The 17,295-nt window shown below is 45.0% G+C and overlaps 1 protein-coding gene across 4 annotated transcripts in view; it reads right to left on the bottom strand.

The window, feature by feature from the left end:
• The window catches only part of LOC117236609 (homeobox protein homothorax), a 503,579-nt gene that overhangs the window by 191,670 nt on the left and 294,614 nt on the right, over positions 1-17,295 (bottom strand). For all 4 annotated transcript variants that reach the window (XM_033499701.1, XM_033499700.1, XM_033499704.1 and 1 more), the window contains one exon: positions 8,240-8,388. In XM_033499701.1, the coding sequence (XP_033355592.1) occupies positions 8,240-8,388 (149 nt within the window). The remainder of the gene's footprint in view (positions 1-8,239; positions 8,389-17,295) is intronic.

The raw sequence follows: 17,295 nt of genomic DNA, 5'->3' as shown, positions 1-17,295 counted from the left end.
AATGGCTGCGCATCAACATAATTACAGTTCGCTTCGGTTGCCGGGACGGTCGCTCGACGAGGGCCAAGTATTATATTCAAATGCGAGCCAAGGCGGCGCCAGTGAGCACGAACCAAAAGCCAGAAGGGTTTGCCGTACCCCGGGGCCAACCAGCGGAGGTTGAAGGTTGTAGGTTGACCGTAGAGACACAGCGTGGATGGGGTATACCTTTCGCCAGACTAGGACAACCGAGAGGACACGGAAACGTCCCTTCGTGCGGACTACCCCACGGACAGAGGAAATTACATCATCTTGCTTGAACCCTCTAACTCGCCCAAACGATATATTTTCACACTTTGAGAAAGAGAATCCAGGGACATAAACGCACAGTGCGAAAGAGTTTATGATTTATTAGATTTTCTTGAAGTGATTCATTGTGTTTGTAAAAATGGTCTGTAACAATTATGCGTATTTTTTAAACAGAACAAAGTTTGACGAATCCATTGACGTGTCCTAACTAACATACAGTGGTCACAAAAAAAATTTAAACATACTTGAATTTTCATTGAAGTTTTTTCTCGAATTTTACGCTTTATTTTCATAGTATTAAATTGTAGTTAAGTGAAGTTATTGCTAAATGGCATGAAATATAATATACTTGCTCCTGGTGTGCAAATACTTCTTTATACACATCAATGAAACAATTAAAAATCTCGATGCAATAAAATTAAATCAATCTGAGAACGTGATTGGGCCATATAGATCTCAACACAAATAAAAGAAACGATTAAAGATACAATTAACTGCGAACTCCATTTAACACGATCCATGACATACAGCATCCGAATCGTGTATCGCTTTCCCTGAGAAAATCCCTAACGTAGGCAGATCGTAAAACGGAGAAACACGTTGGAATAAAGAAAGCCCGCTCAGAGGGGTAAACGAGCGTCGGTATCGGCGCAGGAAGAGGAGAAAGCGAGAAGAAGCATCGACATCCCAGCCAGGGAAAAGAAGGCGAAACGAGTCGCGAGGATTTGTTCGAGCGGAAAACTGCCACCCGATGTATGCAAACGTCTCCTCCACGTTCTTTCGAGCCGATAGGGTGACAACGGGTGCGTCGAAGAAGCTTGTAACTTCGCAGCGGAACAATTGTCCAACCACCAAAGGAAACGATGCAAGGATTACAGCTAACGAACTCATCAAACATAATCGTCAGACGCCATTGGAGAGAGAAGATGAGGCGGGCTCGTAGACCTTGACCCAGCAATTGGCAAGGACGAGTAACCCGGTAGCAGAAGGGAGTCGGTTAAACGGCTGGTCCAGGGGTGGCAAGGGGACAATAGATATCAGCCGGTGTACGCGGACACCACGCCGGGACCGAGATAGTAGATCTAAGTGGGCCATGGTGTGCTACGGTTATGGCGGCATAAAACGCTCGGGTAGTAGTAGTTGCGGCGACGAAGAGGGCGGCACGCGGGCAGAAGCCAACCAGTCAGCCAGCTGGCGGATCGTGGCAATCGACTCGAGTGTCGTCGAGAGCCCCTTTATAGCCGAAAAAACGGCCGCTATGATTGTCTATGCAAATTGTTTAAAATATCCGAACTAAGACCGTTCCACCGTCTTTTGGGAGGGCGTCGTTCCGTGAAATCCGCTGCGCGAGACTCGTCGACAACTGCCGACGGGGGTTTGTCTCGACAAACAGTGAGAGAAATCCTGCGGACGACCATCGTAGGATATTTTAGTCAATCTGAGTAAATTGTCTTGTAATTCGTCATGCTCAGTTACGGACGATTTTTAGGTAATTTGAAAATAGACCAATTCGACCTATTATTTGTGGCATGATGAACGGTGAAATAGTATATCGTGTATTTACATTGACAGCTCGACGGCCATTGTTTTCTACTTATAGCGGGAATGAAATTAAGCTCATCAAACGGGAAGTTTCTTCAATTAACGTCAATATTCTCGGTTGTAATTATCATTAATCAATAGCGTGTATTACTTTATTTTTACGTGTCTATAATCCTATAATAGAGTACTCATTTTTTATATTGTTCCTTACTGCATCTAAACGATATTTTTTCATTCTCTTGTTATTGTATTGTAGCGACACACGAGTCAACGAAAGATTCAAATCCGTGTGACTCATATTGTTGTACCTTTTAATGTCAACATTGTTTTGATTTGCTAGGTTCAAAAGTAAACCAACTCCGCGCAAAACATAATCGCCGTTATTTGTAATCGTCAACCGGAACTACATTTAAACTTTTTGGAAGCCCACCGATCGATATAGATAAACATACGTGCTCTCTAGGAATCAGAAAAGCGAATCCTACAGTATAGTATATGGTACAGTATATCAGTATTGCGAGTCCTACAGTAGCATTGAGCAAGCGACGATTACGACCGACTATCTCTGCACTTATATTTAAAGTGATTGTTCGGAATTTGAGTGGCCGTCCGTTTATGACACGGACAGGCTCATTCCTCTCGTTAGGAAATTCCGAATTACATGTCCTTCCAGGGCGGTAAACGTAATGACTCGAGGCCAGGAAAAACCCCCAGGAAAGGACCAGCCGGAAGGGCACGGTGGAGAGAAGAAATCCAACGACGGGAGGAGAGAATCAGGAACGGGGGAGTTGAGTTCATCTCCAACCATCGGACAGTACAAACTCAGGACGACAGTAGTCCTCACTTAGTTCGGTTAAGTGCTACAACTAGTACAAATAAAGTGCCGTCTAAATCTAACACTCGAGTTATTTCATCTCCTCCACCTTGAACGTTATGGTAAGTCATTCGAGGTACGCGATATCTACCGATCGGTTTGACCTGACCGGTTGCTCTTTAGTCGATAATACGCAACAGTGATTTCAATATACACTGACTATTACAATTTTATTACTCGTCTCTTAATAAACCACCTTAATATCAGATAATAGCGAAAACTCATAACGTACAACAAATTTCATAATTCTGTGCAAAGTTCAAGACTGAATTTTACGATGTTAAGCTTAAATAATTCGGATAACTCTATCTTACTGTATTCTCTCGATTTCGACGAACGATCTCAAGAGAAGATTTCACTCTCCTGAAAGGTGGCTCTCGTGAAATGATGACGTACAACAGTTAGTAGATTTAGAAAGAGACGATTAAAAGGCTTGACCGTAGTCGTGACGGGGAAACATGATCTCGGTCGGAAATAACGGATTAGCAATTCTATTGGTCAGAGAAAAAGGACCGGATTATGGCGTTTTACACGGAGAGAGTAACGTCGAACGTGGAAGAATGCCGCCACGCGTCAGATCGATCTGCCCGTTTTTGTTCGCAGCTTCACGCTGAGTCCCGATCCGATCGGCGCGCGCGATACGGATGAATTAAAGATCGCGGCAAGATATATTGGTATGGCGGCGCGCAATACGCTAAATGAAACGCGGTTCATTATCGATCTTGATGAAACTGCGCTTGCATCTCTCAACCTGCGGTCGCTGGTGTGCACGCGTGCGTGTGCGCCTGTACGTATGCATGTGCATGTGCAGATAATGGCATTGCCGGTTTGTGGTTTGTACCATAGCAGCATTACCTGCCTTAGATGGCTTATTGATTGCCACGACTATGCTCCGTTCTCGCGTTACAACACGAAACACAGAATAAGAATAGTCGTACGCTTCTCGGTTACTCTATCTCTTTACGCCTTAAACGTTCTTTCGGTAGAGTTCATCTTTCCCTTAATTTCGACGAGACGAAAGACGAGTAGAATTATATCGATTAATGACCGGAGACTAAACGAAGATCTTTGCTACAGGTCGGAGTTAAACATTCATAGATCTCGCCGAGGAAGAATCTGATACGAAACTAGCTTGCTCGCCGTGAAATTTATTTGACCGAAGGTAAAAGAGATTCCTGGGAGCCACTCGATACGTGAAACGGCGCAACGCGCGGAACTGGCAAATGTAATTTCGCGAAATGTTTCCATTGATATAAGAAGACTCCGGTACGATGTCTAGGGATAAGGACGACGCCGAAGCAGGAAGAAAGATCGAGGAACAGGCGGGCAAAAGGCGGAGATAGAAAATGGAAGAACGAGAGGAGTCAGGGGTTGGAAACGGAAGGCGCGGCGCGGTGAAGTCGCAGGAAACTGCAAGCTAGACGGGATATATCTTCCGAGTAAATTAAAATGGATTATATATGTCGACTCCATCTTCAATCTTTCTTCTTTTCCTGCCCCGCGTACTTCCGCATTATCGCTCGAGCGCCACGCGCAATTGTTACTGGCTCGAGCGAAACTTTCCTAATGAATTTCTATTCTTTCGTTGAAACCTTCCTTCGTTGTCTTAGATTTTCTGGTAAATTCAGATACTATATATCAACTGCAGTTCGATACCAGTCGGCGAATCGCGGATTATATCGCCAGTTTCGTCGGGAAGAATAATTTCCTACATAGAACAGATTGCTACATACATGTACGACAACACAGAATCCTAAAAGGAGGACAATCCTAGAGAAGACTCTCTCGTAGTTCCAAACATCGTTGCCGAAGCAACGTGTGCGAAGGAAGGAACGAACAGAGAGAAGTGGTAGTAGGTCGGTGGCCACAATTCTGGAAAGCCCAAGTTGGCTGGCATGGAAGGTCGGGACACGGAGTCGACCATGATGTATGCTCCTCTTCCGTCTAATTAAACTTGGGGAGGGTCGCAGAGTTGGTTGGTTGGTCGGTTGGTTGGTACGCTGGCTGGTCGGACAGACGTACGGACGGCCGGTGAGGGGCGGCCGTCGGGATGGCTTTCAAAATGACAGCCAAGGAGCAAGAGAGAAGGAGCGAAAGCGGCTGAAACCCGGTGAGAACTGGCGAACAAGAGACCCGCCGGAGAAAGACGTCGCTTCTCCCAACCTCTCGTCGGTACAACCGGAACGATTTCGTACACTAACGGCGTTACGACGTTCTCGCTGTTTGAACATCCTTGTATCGAATTAACGTCGACCCTTTCTATTCGCGAGCACGTCTAAATTATTCATGTTCTAAGCGGCTTCCAGACGACAAATAAATCACCGATCTGGCGTCGTGTCCCGAACGCTATTTACAAGTTCCTGGGTTACGGGTCACCCCGTTGACCGTGACTTTCCCGTTCAGTTTTCGCGTTTTACACGACGCACGTCGCGAAACTTCTCAACCAGAGTCAACATCCCCACTTGCTGTGTTACGATATTTAGTGACACAAAGAAGAAGAAGCTAGACCGTAGAACATCAGACTGCGTCTAACGCAAGCCAACTAAGCGTAGCCACTCCGCCTCCATCAAATTAATTTAATGTATACTCGGTCGTACAAGACTCGGCTGACAACTCTTAGCGTCTACCAATCGTGCAGCTTTCCATGCAACATATTCGTCTCCTTTGATCTAACATCGGCCAAAACACATTAGTTTTTCCCTTTTCATCGTCTACGACCGCGACAAGCGCTTTTATCCGAACTGACCGCCACGTTCCTTATTCAATCGTAGTCATCTATATATGGCTGTATATAAACTATGTCTATGTACTATCTGATGCCGCTTTCCCGCTCCTGTAGCTCTCTCTCTCTCTCTCTCTTTCTCTTTCTCTTTTTTTCTTTCTTTCGCTCTGCGTCAATGCGGAACGCGAGATTGGCGTTGGCTTTCTCGAACGGGAACAGGTTATTGGCGAGCTCCGACGAATTCCTTGGCGCGGGTCCCCGTGATTCCGAAATGTTTCGCCGACGGGGTGAAACGACGTGGCCGGTGGCCTGCTACGATCTGGAATTCTCGATGAAAACGACGCGACGCCCGACCACGACCACGACAAGACACGATGGAACGAACGACAACGTCGCGTTCGCTTTCACGGTGATAAATTTACCGAAGCGAACAGCTTGGTATTCAAGTTCGACCGTTACTCGATTTATTTGCGCTTTAACGTGACACAATAAGCAACCAAAGAGACACTGCCTGCCGATGAAAGTAGATATCGAATATGTAGAATATATAGATATAATAACATTAAGCTACATCGAAGGAAATGTAGAGAAGCAGAATGGTGAAAATTCGTGCGAAAGCAGCTTGTACCGTGATTGAGCCACACTCGTTTCAGACATCTGTTCCGCAATAATTACCGACGAAACGGTCCCGCGGGGTGAACAAGGAGAATGTTAGCCCTTGTTGCGGTCGTAAGTCATCGCGAGAGAAAGATTAGGACGCTAAATCAAGGCTGTTGAGGCCGTAATTCGTTTGCTGGAAAAAGGGAACGTCGGAAGGAGCTCTTTAAGAGACTGCCACTCGAGTGAATACACACTTGGCTCGAGTCAGTTACTCTTTTAAGCCGTAATATGTATCCAGTGCGCCGAATGAATTCTGGTTCATGATATAGTTGCTTAATCGCTCGTAATAGAGCCGAGACGAATGTCTGACCAAGACGACCGTCACGAAAAACCGCTGTAATTTCTGGCAGTGAATATCGCGTAATAGTACAGCCATGGAGTATCTGACTTGCAACGAATTCTGCGAGTATATCCCTCATGAAAATTATTTTTATCTTCTAAACGTACTTATCGATACTTTGGTCACGCGGTTAGATTGCTGAAGAAACAGGATCTTTCTAATCAATTAAATTCCGCTTCTATCGTCGAAAATCGTTTGTGAATAGTTTTCTTTCATATCGTTTGTGTGAACAAAATGTACATGGTGCTCTTCTCGACAAATCAGTGTCATAAACTACACAGCAGATCACACACTTTCGTTTTTATTTTACGTACGATTGGTAGTTTCTGATCTAACATAGGAATGATATCGGCGTCTTTATATAAACCATAGATTGTATATACCATACTAAGAAGGCATTATCACCTTGCTTCTAAATTATGTAGCGAAAGTGTTATCTTGTAACATTCTGTTCACATTACCTCGATATACCGCGAATCTAATCTCCCGAGTGAATAATAATTTCCAACAAGTTCGTTGGTTGCTACTCGTGATAGTACGTATTACCACTGAATGCTATTCATGATCCACAATATTTGCGAACTATTCGCCAACTCTAGCGCGAAAGCAGCTAAATAACATTTCGCAAAATCGCCAGCTAAAGGAACCTAAAACGACCGAGTATTTGAAGAGCATCAACACAGAGACACATTCTAGAGTAACATTAAAATCCTTTCAAGCACCGCCGCGTTAACCTGCTGCAAGCTCTGGAGAACGCGATTAACCGAATAAGAGGAAGGCCGCGGTCGCGGTATCAGGGGGCGAAGCTCGTCTTTTCACGACGCGCGATATCGTCATCGCGCAAACAGCGTATATGCATTAAACCATGAACCTACTATCCCCGACGTCATATCCAATACACGTTGTTAGGGGGTTGGTGAAGCCGGCGCTAGAGAAGCGTAGAGAAAGCGGGGTATCGGGGGACGCGGACGGTGTGCTGGTTGCGGGGTGGTTTCGAGGGTAGCTGCCAACCCTCCCCCCCGGTGCGGTAATGGCATTAACCGAGCTGCAATATGATTACCGCTCTCGCAAGGTAACCTGATCACACCCGAAATCTATGGGGTGTCCGTAGTATGAGGGACAATGTACCGTGCTCCGAATTGCCGCGCGCAACGTTACGCAACCGCGGCCACCGGCAACCAGCGCGCAACATTCTCTCTCTCTCTCTCTTTTCTCCCTTCCCGGTCCCTTTAATCGCGTTGCGCTTTTTGCGGCTCAGATTACCCGTGAATCATTAGATGGCCGAGGACCCGGTGGGTTACGAGCAGAGGAGGCACCGCGGCCACCGCTCCTTATCTTGGCATTAGGAGATTAGTACGTCCCTCTGCTCTCGAACGCGTTTTTCCGTCTTCGCCTTTGCTTTTTCTTTTTCTCATCGTTCCCCGAGCTTAACTCCAGCGCCGGGTAAAAGCAATTTAGGAAATGTTTCTTTTTGCCGCGACGTTTCGTTGCGTCGTTTATCTTCGCTTCTCGGTTTTAAGCGCCGCTTGATAAGTGAATAATCGTTTGGAAACGATATTTAAACGGATAGGTTTTCACTTGCTTTACTACCGTTATTGCAAGGGAGAAACTTAGGTAGGTTTCTTCCATGTAGATCACGTTTGTGTACGGTTTGCAATAAGAAGATATACGAGTGAGAGTCAGAGCGATCGTTGACGAAGACGACGAACGACGTCGTTTGTCGTTGCCTGGCGACGCGTGTGAAAGACTCGCGGACAGAGAAACGTCATGGAGACGTGCAATGCACGATGAAAGATATATGCAAAAGACTTACCGTGAGGTGTTGAAATAGCCACGCCCTGAGGATATTGGTCGCGACTTTGGGGAAGATGCCCCTCTTCTTCTGGTTCTTCTTACCCGATGAATCGTCGTCTTCCTCACCGGTGCCCTCGCCGCTGCCGATACTCGCGTTACTCGCGTCACCTGTAACCAAACGAAATTCGATCATATTAATCTTCTATTAAAAATCACCGAAAAAACTACATTTGAAACGATTAAAAGTAACAATTGATTAACGTACGATAACGTGCCATTTAAATATTGGTAAATAGCATAAAGAATCAAATCTGTTCCTAGAAATAGAAGAGCTTTCGATCGTATCATGAACTTGGTCTAAGAACAAGCTCTAACAACAATAAAACTTAACATAGATATAAAAAATTACAACGATCACTTCGTACGTCACCCTTTTTAGAACCGAAATATATTTCGAATGTATTATTAAGGGTGAGATTTTAAAGTACTTTAAACCACGTCCCGATTTTCGGCGCAAAGTAGACTGAGCGCGATAACTGTCTCACCCCTATGACCGGTTCCCATGCATACAAACACCATTAAGCCACCCGCAATCACCCTGTCCCTCTTTCTCCGGCTGGCCCCCCTAAACGTTCTAGCCCCGATTCTGATGCCGTGCCTCTGCCCCCCATCCCTCGCTTTCATCCCCTGGGCGCATTAATTCCCCGTCATTTATCAATCTTAGCTTTTTAATTGCACGGTCACCGGGGACTCGAGCAGCGAGACGGTAATGAGAGATATTAAGACGGCTTACGGTCACGCTTTGCCGAAGCAAATATCATTTTTATAAATTATCAGGCCAGAGCCATTTCCAGGTATCCTCCCCGTTCATTTCTATCCCCTTTTTCCGTCAGATCCATTCCTCGCATTAATTAAGAGCCGAGCTGATGAACTCGTCCGGTGCTGCCGGCTGGGTGAAAATTGATGCTTTCGAGAAAGCCACTCGATGCTATTTTTTGCGAAGTCAGCATATTATACAATCAGAACTTGCCTAAGTATCACAAAACAACTCGGATCGTTTTTGTTCAGTTACACATAACGCCAAGGCTGTAGCGACGAATCAAACATTCGAACATTACAATGCATATGCTCAAAAAAATCTGTATATCGGCACGTTCGGTTACATTGACGCCATTGAGTTCGTCAGAATGTCGGTATCGTCCACCGTATACGCATCCACCGTAACCATAGCCTTAAACGTTTACTTCTGGAACTAGTAAGTAGAATAGAAACATCCTGGTCAGATACTTGGTCCCATATTCGAAACCAAATCACTCGCTTTCTAAACGAATTCTTCGTTAGAAATTGCACTAAATTCAAGTCGATTATGTACTGGACTATCGCTCGCTAGGTGGTACATAAAAATAGTAACGAACGATTGAATCGGAGCAGCAGTAAACGCGATCATCAAAATTCAGCTGGCGTACCGATCGATCTCGTTTGAAACGGCCGGAAGTTCGAGGTTTCCTTTATTCTTATTCCTTTCTCTCTCTCTCTCTCTCTCTCTCTCTTTCCCTGTGGATTGGCGCGGAAGGAGAACGGCAGGCTACTTACGCCGACGGATTATAAATGACCGAGCCTTATCGTGCCGCCCAAGGCTCCGGTTCCCAAGGTTCTATCGTAACAGAGAGATCAGGGTGAGCCTCGGTGCTCCCGGGGGTTTCACGATGACAGGTCGCCCGGGGCGCCAACCCAATATCGCCACCAACGCCACCACCCCTCGAGAGCCGAGGAACGGTCTCGTGACCGAGATTAACTTTGAATTCGTCCGGCGAAAAGGGTGGCCAGCAGCAGGACGAAAAATTTGTCCGTCGTAGGAGCGGACGGAGCGAAACGGCGGGAGATCGATGGAAATTGGAGCCGTGCACGACGTATCTTCGCGTTCGCCATTCTCTCCGGCAACGATCAAGGACTGGAGAAAACCAAAGGGAAAAGCGATCGACTTCGATCAGCCTCCGTGGACCACCTGCCATTCGATTTCACCGACGGGATTTCGGATCTGACGGCGTATTTCACTGTACGAAATAATCGACAAGCGGAACGCACGAATGTTTAATTAAGAATGGCGAATTCTTTTGAACGTGTGGCTTTCGAACTACAATCGCCATGGCTAGATCGATAGTAGTAACAGTAATTCGACAGTAATTCGATACATTCCCTGAGAAGACAATTTATATTATATCCTTCGAGATCGGATAATTGTTTGTCAGGATACGATTTCTATAATCGTTTCTACGGACTACTCAGAAATTAATGTTCGTGTGATTTCCCCATTAATAAAGTGACAAATTTTAGGCTGTAAGAAAATTGTATAATAGAACTTAATTACCTGTACTCCGTTTATATTTACTTATCGAACGAAATTTTAGTTATTACTCGATTAATTGCGCTGCTAGAACTTCTATTACACGGATGTGAAGAGAGAGAACATAGAGAGGGAAATTGATGAATCCCTATTACATGAATCCCAGTTATATAAATTGTTTGTCTCCCGACAAGTTCCAGTAAGCGTATTTCTACCGCATTTATATTTTTCTGCTCCCATAACGTGACCAGACATATCTACAATAGGTAAATAACTCTCTCTTCTCTTCAATATATCAAAGATTCACGGAGAAATCTGGTGAATCTACATCTCGGACTGGCCACGATTTATCCTACAATCGCAAATTGCTTCTAATGTATCTAACTAAATGTAGAAATCAGTGCGATGGAACGTGCAGATAGAACGGGTATAGACCGCGGTGCAGGAAGACTAGGCTCATGCAATCGCGCAATAACGGCCAAGAAATCACGTCATCACAGCGAGCCATCACGGTTGGATTCACAAGGAACCAGGAGTCTTGGCGTCGATCCGTTTCCCTCTCTGGAGTAGGACGCTTGTTTTCGTCCGGGGAACAAGAGAGAGCCGTTCGTGGTGGTCCTTGTGTTCACAACACAAAAACGACGTTAAGTCCTCTCTCGATTCCTCGTCGACCAACGTTGTTCCACGGGCTGTAATGGTGAGCCCGTACTGGAGAATAGGGCGGTCTAGAGGCGCGCGGAACGGCTAGCAACCGGCTAACGGAATAACGGAATGGCCAGCGGACCGTCCCCCTGATTGCAGTTAATTTACTCGGTGAATCGAGTTAATGTAGCGTGCCGATCGTACGCTGCCGTTACCGTGCCCTGACGTATCGGTCGAAGAAGCCGTGCTCTCCGGCTCCTGCTCGTCAGGAATTTCTCATTTCCGCGAGAGAGAAACTAATCCCACCGAAAAACGAACCTTCCCATCCTGAGCGGCTACAAGAAACGGAAGACGGACGTCGCGAACTAGACACCAACGCTAAAGAGATACGTTTTCCAAGGAGACATGGAATGCTCCGATTGTTTTCAGACAGGAAGGAAAAAGATAGAATAATGGAATTACTCGAACTAAGGTTGCGTTTGATCAGAGTTATGTGAAAGAAATACCGTGTCCTATTCATCGACAATAATGTGGAGAACGTGTTAAAGGAACGCACTTTTCAGCACGTGGAATATTTCGAACGTTTTCAGAAACGAAGATGAAGAAATAATGGAAGAAGGTTACGTTTGATTAAAATCCTGTATCGTAAATGCCGACTAATATTCACCGTCGATGATTAAAGCGAGTTGCTTCTTGTTTATATGTATCGTTTTATCTAAAGCATTAAGGTAACTAGAAGTGCTAGGCTAAAGGATACGCATCTAGAGCACGATGCATCTAATTTCCCACCATTCTAGAGCAATTAAGACCCGGCAATTAAGAATCCTGGCAAGGAGAATCCGGTTCTGTATAGTTCGCGCATGTCGTTTCGCAATTTTACATCCGCAGTTTTGCAGATGAACTTCAGTACGCGTGAACCAAGGTTCGAATTGCGATAGGTATCATCATCAGTGAAGAAAGTACCATGAGATCATAACATGCATCGATTAGGCTTCGATATTTAGATGTTTAAATGTCGCAGTAGTGGAATCGACAGAAACCTAAATACATACATAAAGATTAACATCTTAAAAAGAAAGTCTTTATGGAGTATAATTTAGTCCGAATTAAATCTGTATGGAAAATTACGCATACCGCATTAGCTGAAACTGCATGAATCAGAAAGCTACTCCACACGACCTCGCTACGCTACTACTTAATAACGTTCTCGTTTATAATCCAGTCACAGCGCTATTCACGCGTGACCAACTACCCACGTCCTGTCAATCATCGAAACCACATTTGTCTACCTTCCGATCCTTCAATTCAATGACCAACCGCTACCCCAATTTGATTCTCGATCGCCTTAAAATACCTCAAACACATTGCGAAACATTGCTCGAAGCAGAAACAAGTGTCTCCTCGGTGTAACCAGGCAACAACCATAGGAAATTAAACGCGTGCAGGCATCGGGATGAAATTTAACGCGGCGATAAATTCCAGGGCGGAAAGTCGCGAAAATTGTGGATGGCATGCGCTGGTGCACGCGTGCACGCGCGCGTTCCCTCTACGACGCGTTTACGAGCGACACACAGCGGCCAACGCCATGGTGGGAGCTATATCGTCCTCGTGTTGATTTACCGCGGCGCACCGCGCATTTTTACTGCCACGTTATAGAGATTTAAGTGTAGCCAATTATACGTTTACGCCGTTCCTGTTCCCCCTGGTGCCGGGAACATCAGACGACGGAGAGGATCGTCACGTTCTGGGACCAACGCGGATGCAAGAGAGAACACCGATTCCCTTCTTTCTCCTTCTTAGCTTCTTTCTTTCGAAAGCTTTCACGAGCTATATTTAGTCGATGGGTCAAGAATAAGCGAAGTCTCACGTCGGCCTGACTATACGCTATTTCGGGGGACACGGTGAAAACACGCGGTCTCTACGCCGAACTGGTTGCCATCGGGGAAACAATCTTTTCTGCTTTGGTATTCGTACCGATGATAAGAGCGCTACGATTGTAGACATATTTTATGAGTATATTAAAAAGGCGTTGGCACCCTGACCTTCCAATGAAGCATATTTTTATCAGGTTCTAGGTTTCATTTTCGTATCAAATTTTGGTAGACGTATGAGAGCCCTATTAAATGATACGAAATGCAATATTCTTGGACCTAAATAATTAGTATGTAAATTCTATACTAGATTGAGTGGTATGGCAATACCTTCCATGGGTATTATGCATATGTTCTATACACTGTATGTGTGCTATACGAAACATTTCATTATGCTGTGTTATAGAAGCAAATATTCGACACCCAGCCACCTTGTATTTCATATCGCGTATCACGATACACGTATCTTTATATGAAATAGGATTAACGGTATCAGAAGGAAAGTCGCGTCATATTTTATATCTAAGGCCCGCGAAACAATCGAAGAATGGTTAATTACACGCGGCGATTCGTTTCGCAGTGATAAATACGTTATTCTCTTGAACTGAATAGAGGATAGGATGATCAGGATGACCACGAGTGGAGTTCATGGGCCTGCAGCGTGTTCGCTTGACCGAGCATCGTGCACGGTGATTCGCCTTTGGAAATAATAAGCCACGATGACTGTAATAATCGTGATCGAAAACCAATGAGGCGGACGTATGTACGTGATCATTAGCAAAGTTGCGTGTACGAAGAAGATAACAAGGGAGCAACGAGCTTAAACGCTACGATAACACAATAATTCCGATAGAAGCAAGTAGCAATTAGTGTCACGCGTCGTCATTTTTATCGACGATCGAAAGGGAATCTCATGGTGTTCTGGAAGATGACAGAGACGAGATAAAGAAGCTCAACACCATCGAATACGTCTTCGTCGGAACCGAGAGCCCTACCTCTATTTAGGGTGGCCGTGCGGACTGTCGAAATAAACCGCGCATATGGCCACCGAAAATAAACTCCTTATTCCCATTCCGTCGAACGAACCCTGTTCACTTCAACTCCTCTTCCCTTACTTTACTATCTCTCGTAGTTGTTCGTTCCAGTCTTCGTCCCAGTCTTCGTTCCAGCCGAGCGGATCTGCTTCGAACTCTTTGCAAGTACCAAGCGTAAAGGCGCCACAACCTTCTGTCTACCAGCGTAGGTAGAGGAACGCATCGGATACCGAGGCATTTATTTGCTGATACGCTAGCTGATACGGCACGCATAGAATCACGAAGGTCTGGAAAATGTGTCCAAGCAAAAAGCAAGAAGAAACGAAATAAAAAGTATCGTCCTACACGCTCCCATAACTATCGCGTTTCGTAGAAAAATGGCGGATGTCTCCTACGCGATTGAGATGCTTAAGGTATCGAATCTTGGGTTGCTCCTTAACTAATTTGACGGAAGAGGAAAGATAAGGGAACGAAGAAGTCATTCTTCGAAAGATGTTCGACTTAGCAGTGTATGGTAAAATTACAAACGGAAAAAAGTGGTTTAATGGAAAACGCAAGTTTGTGCATTATTTGAGAGTAAATTGCGAGCAGTATAGCTAAAGTTTGACGAAATATTGGCCCGTTAAAGCCGCGATTTATTTATCGATATTAGAGGATGTGAAATATGAAAGGAGTTAAATCAAGCCCAGCGATACATATATGTGTATATAGATACGTATATATACATTTCATTTTTCAAAACACATCGTGAACGTCACGCAAAAATAAACGATAAAGAGTGAATGCCGTTAAGTGGAAAATTTAATATCCCATGTTTCTCTATGATGTAATATTTGCAATAAACGTTCGTTGTATTTTCACGCAGTTTTCCACGCACGCATTGAACGTATGAAATAAAGTCGTACCGGTGTATATTTTAGATTCGAACGCTATAAAAATGTGCTTTACTAAAATGTCCGCTCTTATTTTCCTTTTTTTTTTTTCAATCTCACGCAACGAACACTTTTTTCTATCAATAACCATTTCGCTTCTAATTCGATTATCCAAACCAGCACGGCCACTATCCATTAGAGGCGCCATAAACGTCAACGAAAGTTCCAACAATCGCGCCGATATTTCCTCCATATCCGTTTAACAGAAAAAAAGGGGGAAAAAAGGAAGGGAAAGCTGGAAAAGATCGAACGGCTGTAAGATAAAGTTCGATACGCCATCTCGACCGGGGGGAGGAAAGGATTTTTCGCGTGGTTGAAAATCACGAAAGGGGTCAACGCACCAAAACACGCTTATTCTCGTTCGTTCAGAACGGCCTCGACCAGTTATACTAGCACGACCAAAGCGAGAGAAGGAGAGTGCAGGTTCTCTGTTCACCGATTCCGAAACTATTTTCGGCGATGAAATGCAGCTCGACGGATCGTAGCCCACCTCCCGCATCCCTCTCTACTTTCCACTGGTGGTTGACTCCCACCCCCATTTTTTTCCTCCACGGCCAGCGAAGGTGGATTTCTCGTGTCGCCCTTGCGTTAAGATCACCACGGTCGATTTCCCGTGGCGCGCTTGTATCACGACTGACACGGACAGGCCGCTTAATCCGAGAATCTGCTTAACCAAAAGATTAATTGGCGATTGTGAGAGAGATGAGGCGCGATGAGGAGTTTGCCCTGTCGCGGTGACGGCGTCCCGCGGCAACGAAATCGGCCCGCGTCGGCGTCGCGCGGCGGCAGCCAACGGCGAGCACGCTTTGTAGGAGTTTGTCTTACAAATGAGCCGAGCGACGGGGATAATTTAGTACGCAGCGGCCGCGCGCGTTAACCTTTCGCTGCGCGACACTTGGACGCGCTCGTTACGCTTTGCTTACCACGCGGCTGGCTATGCCTTATTCGGTGCGAACGATCGCGAGCAGATCTCACGGTTCGATTATATGCGAAGAAAGAAAGTGGTACGCGACGACACGTCGCGTCTTGGAGAAAACGTTCGGTAGGATTCTGGTTTATTCTTTGTATAGAGAGAGAATCGTTGGAGACTTTAAAGAAATTCAAGTTGGAAAAGTTATTCCAAGAGTTGGACAAGTTCATCGCTGATTGCATTCTCTGAGAGCTTTTGTAGAAAATTGACCTCTCTACCGTAGAACTTTAAGTAAATCATTCGAAAAGGTATTTTTCATAGCCACATGATTCTAGAAGATAATAATAATGAAATGTGAAAGATTTGAAATCTTCGTGTTCTTTATATCTTAGGTAAAGGTATATTACACAGTCTGTTACGAAATAGCGACCAAATATTTGAAGTAAAATGAGGAAAAGCAGACACGTTTTCTAATTATCCGTAGGATATTTTAATTGAGAAAAATGCTATACGCTAATCGTACTAAGATATATTATTGCTCGTCTAATGAAATTTTTGTCTACTATGAACTATTGATGACTCGCAAATAGAGAAAATAGTTTTCGATTGCGTAACGTACAAAAATGTAGCAGTCAATTCGTCGAAAAGGAGAGACTCTACTTTTGTAAAATTCCTGCAACCACGGTGACGTAAGACACGTCGTCGAAAACCGAACGTAGAGACGAAAATACCAACCTATCGTCATCACGGGGCGAGGAACACGAGTCGAAGGGAAGAAAAAACCAGCGATGACACCGAATTTGTCCGAATTAATGTTTCGGAGTAATATCTGGAACTCTCTCATTTCGAGCGGAGCTGCATCTTCTTTTGTTCGTTTTGGATTTCCGAAAGCGACTACAGAAACGCGGGGGAGATGTTGAATCGAACGAGTGATTTCGAGTAATTGTTTACACGAACTTGGGAAAACGGCGCGCGAAGCGACGAGCAAGTCAAAGTGGTCGAAAGAGAAACACGTATTTTTCGACACCTGACGCAGCTCGTCAACGATGAACGTCGTACGCTCGCCACTTATTTACCGAGTCAAAATAGAAGGTATTAATAGGTCTCGTAAAAGAGGGTCCTGCGTCTTCATTCCACGAAATTATTTGGCACTTCTCGCGGTGGTCGAACGCGTTCAACCATGACTTTTCCGAAACGAATCGCCAACGTAACCGAATCCATTTCCCAATCTCATAACATCCCCTTGCGCAACGTTTTTAAACTTTCCATCCAAAACATTTCGAAACACGAGAGCGCAATTTATTCTTAGACCTGCTCTCACACACGCGCCTCTTAAATAAAG

Source organism: Bombus vosnesenskii, unplaced genomic scaffold (genome assembly GCF_011952255.1).
Source record: "Bombus vosnesenskii isolate JDL3184/JDL3185 unplaced genomic scaffold, Bvos_JDL3184-5_v1.1 scf7180000013351, whole genome shotgun sequence".
NCBI lineage: Eukaryota > Metazoa > Arthropoda > Insecta > Hymenoptera > Apidae > Bombus > Bombus vosnesenskii.
Note: the sequence above shows the minus strand (reverse complement) of the source record. Positions and strands in the feature narration are given on the sequence as shown.